The 6,990-nt window shown below is 54.6% G+C and overlaps 4 protein-coding genes across 4 annotated transcripts; all 4 read left to right on the forward strand.

Moving 5' to 3' along the window:
- Nucleotides 1-531: 531 nt before the first annotated feature.
- Nucleotides 532-1,281, forward strand: ENH_00052350 (hypothetical protein; the record flags this gene model as incomplete). Its single annotated transcript, XM_013583672.1, has 2 exons — nucleotides 532-845; nucleotides 1,029-1,281. The coding sequence occupies 2 exons, from the start codon at nucleotides 532-534 to the stop codon at nucleotides 1,279-1,281; spliced, it is 567 nt and encodes a 188-aa protein (XP_013439126.1).
- Nucleotides 1,282-1,667: 386 nt separating this feature from the next.
- Nucleotides 1,668-3,694, forward strand: ENH_00052360 (OSJNBa0079C19.6 protein, related; the record flags this gene model as incomplete). The annotated part of the gene is made up of 4 exons (XM_013583673.1): nucleotides 1,668-2,034; nucleotides 2,233-2,884; nucleotides 3,042-3,198; nucleotides 3,335-3,694. 4 exons carry the CDS (start codon nucleotides 1,668-1,670, stop codon nucleotides 3,692-3,694), a joined length of 1,536 nt encoding a protein of 511 aa, XP_013439127.1.
- A 291-nt stretch (nucleotides 3,695-3,985) lies between these two features.
- Nucleotides 3,986-4,675, forward strand: ENH_00052370 (hypothetical protein; the record flags this gene model as incomplete). The annotated part of the gene is made up of 1 exon (XM_013583674.1): nucleotides 3,986-4,675. The coding sequence occupies one exon, from the start codon at nucleotides 3,986-3,988 to the stop codon at nucleotides 4,673-4,675; it is 690 nt and encodes a 229-aa protein (XP_013439128.1).
- Nucleotides 4,676-4,717: 42 nt separating this feature from the next.
- ENH_00052380 (hypothetical protein) lies at nucleotides 4,718-5,980 on the forward strand (the record flags this gene model as incomplete). Its single annotated transcript, XM_013583675.1, has 1 exon — nucleotides 4,718-5,980. The coding sequence occupies one exon, from the start codon at nucleotides 4,718-4,720 to the stop codon at nucleotides 5,978-5,980; it is 1,263 nt and encodes a 420-aa protein (XP_013439129.1).
- Between the last annotated feature and the right edge of the window lie 1,010 nt (nucleotides 5,981-6,990).

Raw genomic sequence — 6,990 nt, forward strand, 5'->3', positions numbered from 1 at the left:
GATGAACTGCAGCTGAACTACTTGTAGTGCACAGGCACTACAATGGGGCTGGCTAGTGTCCTAGAGACAATAGCTAGCTAGGGACCTACAAGGGGTCGCAACACTGGAGGAGGACAGCACCCTCCCAATACGATAAAAGTAAGAAAAACTGTCTATTAGTTCTAATGAATACGTGAAATGTGTGGAAATTGTGTGGAGACTGGGGCTGGCGATAGCGCCGGCACCAGTGCAGGCCTTCTCCCCATAGGGCCTAGGAGGCGAGCTCCCAGGGTGGGGCGAATCGAACGGACAGATTTTGACACTGTAGCTTAATTTCGATGAAATTAAGCTACAGTGTCCGAGAAATGGGCCTACGCTAGGCGTAGTTTGTAGGCCTGCTCGAGGGGCAGGAAGCAGCGTAGTCGCAACAGTAGGCGCTGCGCACTACATTTGGGGGCTGTTCCGGGATTGAAATCTTTGTTCTTTCCGGACTTGGGAGTAAAAATACTATGTTTTAATAACTCGCGCGTAGAAATCTTTGCTCGGTAAGCGATGCATTCCCGCAACGGACGCGTTATCTGCCCCACACCCCAGGAGACTCCTACAATGTCAGTCAACAAAATGCCGAGCGGGACACCAGCCCATCATCGCCACGCGACTCCGAAGCCCACCGTGGCAGAGCGGCCGCATGGGCATAAGGAGGCGCCCCCACAGGTGATACCTATGACCAATGTTATGCCAGGGGACAGTCCCTTCGTCACGTGGGACCAATTCCAGTCCGCAATGAGTGTGATAAGAACTGTTGTAGGGGGGACCGTGGAATCCGGCGCAACGACTCCCATTCTACCAGAAGACGGCAGCACTATGTAGGCCTTTCTGCTGCGCATCGAGCGCCGGTACACCCAGATGGGATTGGAACCGCGCGAGTGGGGAAATGCACTTATAGACCACCTTGTGGGCCCGGCTCTAACGCATTGGGTGTAACGGAGAACTATCGACCTAAGCGGCTGGGCGACGGTACAGCGCAGGCTTTTGAAGCGGTTTGACAGAACAATGTCGCAGAGTCAATTGTCAACGGAGTTGGCTAAAGTACGGTGGAATGGTAACCCGAAGGAATACAGGGACCGGTTTGCGGCTGTAGCGGAGCGTGGTTTGGGTCTTGCCCCCGACGAACTCGCGGACTATTACTGCACCGGACTACCGACAGACCTCCATCTTCTAATAACGAATAACGGACAAGTGAAATATCAGTCGTGGGAACAAGCGGCGACCGCCCCAACACGGCTCTACGAGCCCAAGTAGAGTGTGCTGGAACTCCGAGAAAAGACCAGTCGAGCCATTACGGCTGCCGTCCAAGCTAATGGACCTCGTGGGTGCCAGGAAATTGAAAATCGCCCTGGGGGAACCCACGCGAACTGCTTAGAGTGTCAGGGTCGCGGACATCCGGCACGTGTTTGCCCTAGCAAAGCGGAACGTACCAGACGTCTGTGGGAAATCTCCAAGAAGTGTGACGGTGTGGGACACTATGCTCGGGACTGTCCTACGCATAAACGAGTCCGGCCCGAGTCGGTGGACAAGAGCAGTATGGCGCCCACCCGTCCTAGCACTGAGAGGACGGAACGATTAAACGTGCGGGCCTAGGCGTGGTAGGAGACGAGCGTTCTAGGCCGCGTAGCCATGGCAAAGGGATGAAGTGTGCGATAGCGACAGGCCCTAATGCCATTCAAGTCTCCCTTGAGTGGGGAAATCAACTCCTCCGCACTGCGGGAAGGGCTAATACGAGCGATGGGCGCGCGGAAGGGACTCAGCCGCTTTTGGAAACGCGGCGGGAGTCTGGGTCAGCGTCGATCCTGAGTGAAGAGACTCCGGAAGCGACGACGGATAGCACCAGAAAGTCTGCAGAGGCAACAGAAGACGGCTATAGGTCAGACGCTACAGAGATTGTGCCACACTGGTGGAGGGAGACTTGCACGAAGGAGTCTTACGACCAAGGGGGAGCGTTGTGTTGTGCGGGTGCGACGGCGGTACTTGCCGCTGAGTTCGCAGGGAGTCCTTGTGAGGCCCTCTTGGACACTGGGGCTTTGAGAAGTTTCATTAGTCCTAAAATAGTCGAACGACTGCAGCTGAAAGTGCGGAGACTTCCAAAAGAACATAGGTTCACCATAGCTACAGGTTCACAACTACGCATTGATCGGGTTGTTACGGGATTGACGCTGTGGTGCTGACATACACGTTTTTCCGGGGACTTTTTAGTGGGACCCGTTCCCTACGATTTAGTCGTGGGTTTGGATTGGCTGACGGAACACAAGGTGGCCTGGTATTTCCAGTCTGACAAACTCCGACACTATGTGAATGGCCAGTGGTGCGAGTTACCGGTCGTTCGGACTGGTGAAGCAACGCTGCAACGTGATATTCCCACCGTAGTCCACCCAAGGACCCCAGCAGAGCAAGCATATGAGATATTGGCCAAACAAGTGGCGGGTATGTCAGCCGAGGAGGCAGCTATATTCCTACGCCCACCTTCAAGGCGGTATAAACCCCACGCGAAGAAGAAGGCGAAGGCGCGGATAACGTCGCTCGTTCGTCAAGCAGCTGCGGACACAAAGGATCTCAAGGCCCCAATGCACGGTTTGCACCTCATACTGGCTTTGCCCGAAGCCGGTCCGGCAATGCCCCTACGGCTCGCGGATGAGTGGCAAGGCGCACTTTGCTGCGCGTTAATCGGGACGCAACCCGCGTCCTCCAGTTGGCATAGTCCTTCGGCCATAACCGTCGCGGGGACGACGGAGAGTGACGAGGAGTCCCCCTGGCCTCAGGCACAACTCGAGCACACTCTGTTTGACGCATGGATACATTCGACAGAGGCGCAGGATATCCCCCAGGAGATACCACAAGTGTTGCACGAGTACCGAGCGGTATTTCCCGATAAATGATCTCAGGACTCCATTGCACGGTTTGCATCTCATACTGGCTTTGCCCGAAACCGGTTCGGCAGTGCCCCTAAGGCTCTCGGATGAATGGCAAGGCACGCTTTGTTGAGCGTTAATTGGGAATCAACCCAGGTCCTCCGGCTGGCGTAGTCCTTTGGCCTCAACCGCCTCGGTGGCAGCGGAGAGTGACGAGGAGTCTCCCTGGCCTATGGCAAAACTCGAGCACACTCTGTTCGACGAATGGATAACTTCGCCAGAGGCGCAGGATATTCCATGTGAGGTTGCCCAGGTGTTGCACGAGTATCGAGCGGTTTTTCCCGATACCCTACCTAAAGGATTACCGCCGAAGTGCCCTCATGTTCACCATATTCTCCTTGCGCCTATAAAACTTCCAGATAGATCTGCAATATACCGTATGACCCCAGATCACATTCCACAAACAGGAGATAGCTAAATTATCGGACAGTGGTTGGATCGGACCGACCTATTCTCCTTTTTGCTCTCCTACGATCATGGTGGACAAACGTGACGATGGTTCCGGGGAGCAAAAGATGCGTATGGTTGTCAATTACCAGGCTCTAAATACCCTTACGATAGCCCCTGATTTTCCACTACCTCTCATTCAAACCATTCTGGAGCTGCTGGGAGGCGCCAAGTGTTTTTCCACCTTGGATCTTGAAGCAGGATTCCACCAAATACGTATTGCTAAGGAAGACCGGTGGAAGACGGCTTTCCTGTCCGTTCTCGGACTATTCGAGTACCGCGTGATGCCCTTCGGCCTTTAGGGTGCTCCCGCTACGTTCCAGGCCAATATTAATGCCTATCTACAACCTTTATTGGGACAGGGCGTTATTGCGTACCTAGATGATGTACTTATCTATAGTTCCGATCTCTCTGGGCACATTTCTCTCCTGCGACAAGTCCTAAGCATTTTTCTTAGACCCCCGTTCTACCCGAAATTCCGCAAATGCAAATTTGCAAGGCAAACAATTACATATTTGGGTAATACCGTTTCTGCTACGGGGATCAAACCCGCAGAAGATAAAATCGCAGCCATCCGGCATTGGCCAGAGGTAATGGAGAACGAAACGCAAGTGCGCCAGTTCCTCGGTACCATAAATTACTGTCGCATGTTCATGGGACCGGACTATGCAGACGTTGCCCGGCCGCTGGTTGATCTTTCGCGTAAAGACGTCAGTTTCGAATGGACAGAGCTTCATACGCAAGCGGTGCGGCAGCTCAAACAGCGCTTAATCGATTTCACTACATTACAAGTCCAGACGACGAAACCCTTCGAGTTATACACAGATGCCTCTGGTTATGCGATCGGAGCAGTTCTCGAACAAGACGGTAAACCCCATCGGCTTCCTCAGCCAAGTCATGAACGCCACGCGCAACGGAGATACTCGATCTACGATCAGGAACTCTTGGCGTTGGTCATGGCACTGGACAAGTGGTCGCACTTGGTCCGGGTATCCAAGGTAACGGCTTACACTGATCATCAAGCTCTCACCCATCTCCAACGACTCCAAGCATCGAAGCCTCTCCGCGGGCGCACCGCCCGGTGGCTAGACTTTCCTGCGGAGTTCCCGGATTTGCACTTCACGTATGTTCAAGGCGCGCGCAATCAAGTTGCCGACGCCTTGTCTCGCCGTCCCGGCCTTCCTAACACCTGCTCACACGACACACCATCGGTACCGCTGATGCTCGCAATAGGACAAGCGAGCGCGGCTCCCCGCTCCTGTGGTCGGCCTCCCAACTACTGAGAGCTCGCCGGAATTCGTCCGCGCCGACCTAGACGACGGAGCATGCCGTCTGCGCCTTCATCTGCGCCGCCGGAACCCAACCCAGAGCCGGAACCTCTTACACTCACAACGAAGCCACCAGCTGACCCTCCTGATGTGCGCCATTGGCCGCAAACTTGCTCGAAGTGTCCTGTTTTTCGCGTTCCCTACAAAGCCGCAGCAAACCAACCAGGAGAAGCTCTGCAAATCGAGTTTTGTAATCGCCAATTTACCTTTCGCTACGTAGAGCCTTACCTGCACATCCGCGTTCATGGACTGTGTCGTATCTGCGTCCCACAATTCCCTGAGTTCCTTACTCACGTTCTGCATTCGTATCACGACCATGTTACAGCCGGCCATCAAGGCCAGAAGAAGACCTTTGCGGCTCTCAGCAAGCAGTACTACTGGCCAGGAATGCGCGCCTACACTACTGCGTATGTTGAGTCATGTACCCACTGTCGAGCGTCAAAGTCTATTAACCAGAAGCCTGCAGGCCTCCTTCAACAGTTGCTCATCCCTTCTCGTCGATGGGCGCACGTGAGTCTCGACTTTATCACAGATCTTCCCCTTACAACGACAGGGCACGACTCGATCCTTGTCATGGTCGACTCCCTCAGCAAGATGGCTCATTTCGTTCCTGCAAAAAAGTCATTCACAGCAGCAGACACCGTGGAGCTTCTCGCAGACCGCCTTATCCGCGATCACGGTTTCCCAGAAGTGCTTATATCGGATCGCGACCCCCGTTTCCAATCAGACCTTTGGAACCAGCTCTGTCGCCGCTTCAACATCAAACGGTGCATGCCCTCGTCCTACCATCCCCAAAGCGACGGCCAAACTGAACGGGTGAACCGCACACTGGAGCAGATGCTGCGTACATATATCAGATCTGATGAACGCGAGTGGGAGCGTTTGCTTCCAGCCTTGGAACTTGCCTACAACATAACAAGCCATTCATCCACAGAGCTCTCTCCTTTCGAGGTCATGGTTGGAGAGAACCCGTTGACTGCTGCGGACCTTGATATCGTCGGCGCGTTAGCTCCTATGGTCACTCCTCCGATGACTACGCTTTTCCGACAGCTCTGCAACCGAGCACAGAGTCACATCCTGAAGGCGAAATGGCAGCAGAAGTACTACGCAGACACAAATCGCCGAACAGTGGAGTATGCGGTGGGAGACAAGGCCTGGCTCAGCAGCAAGCACCTACCGCCTTTCAACAGCTGCCCTAAGTTCGAGCCCCGTTACCGCGGACCCTTCGAAGTCATCGAACGCATAGGCACTGTCGCTTAGCGTCTCGCTCTGCCTCCCACTTATGAATGCCATAACGTTTTCCACGTTTCGCAGCTAGTTCTGTAGTGCACTGCGCCCGCAGCTGCGACTACGTGCTTTCAGTCCCTTGGGCAGGGCCTATAGACCGCACCCTACGCAAGTCCATTTCCTAGAAACTACAGCTATTGCGATTATGAATACAAATTCATGAGTTTCTCAAATCTGTCTGTCTGTTTCGCACCCTCCTGGGAGCTCGCCTCCTAGTCCCTAAGGGAGGGAGGCTTGCTCTTGGCGCCGGCGCTGTCTCCAGCCCCAGTCTCCACGCAATTCCACGAATTCACGTGTGCATATAAAATATAATCACTTTCTCTTACTTTTTGTCTGGTAAGAGGGCCCTGTCTCCCTCCAGTCTTGCGACCCCTCGTAGGTCGCTGGCTAGCTATCCTCTCTAGAGCACTAACCAGCCCCCTTGTAGTGTCTGTGCACTACAACTTCCCCCCTTGCCGGACTGAAGTGACCTACCCCAAAATGCATTATTTTTGCCTTTTCACTCTCTGTGCTCGTCGAAAGCTAACGCCGTGAGCGCGCGCCATGCGCAGCGCTCTCTCCCACCCCTCCTCATTGAAGGGTGCCCGAGCTGGAGGAGGTGGAATATGAGGGAGCCATACCGCTACGTTTCGGAAGGGCCAATGTTGTTTCGAGCCTGAAGACGTCTTCGTTGGCGGCGGCGCCAAGCGCGAAGCAAAGCCGGGCAGCCGGTAAGGTGGTTAGCTGGTTCCCATGTGGCTTGCTCTTCAGGGGTCCCGCGCCACTCCACAAGGTATTGGGCTGCATCTCCCGAGCCGCGTTGGTCCATAATATAGTCGACTTCGTATTCATCTGTGGGATTGCCTGCTGCATCGTGGATAGGAGGCCAGGCAGCGTCGGCTGCCGAGGGAACCAAAGCGGGAGGGCGGGGGCGGTGGGGAACTAGCTGTGAAACGTGGAAAACGTCATGGCATTCATAAGTGGGAGGCAGAGCGAGACGGTAC

Source organism: Eimeria necatrix, genomic scaffold, assembly GCF_000499385.1.
Source record: "Eimeria necatrix Houghton genomic scaffold, Enh_scaff418, whole genome shotgun sequence".
Taxonomy (NCBI): Eukaryota; Apicomplexa; class Conoidasida; order Eucoccidiorida; family Eimeriidae; genus Eimeria; species Eimeria necatrix.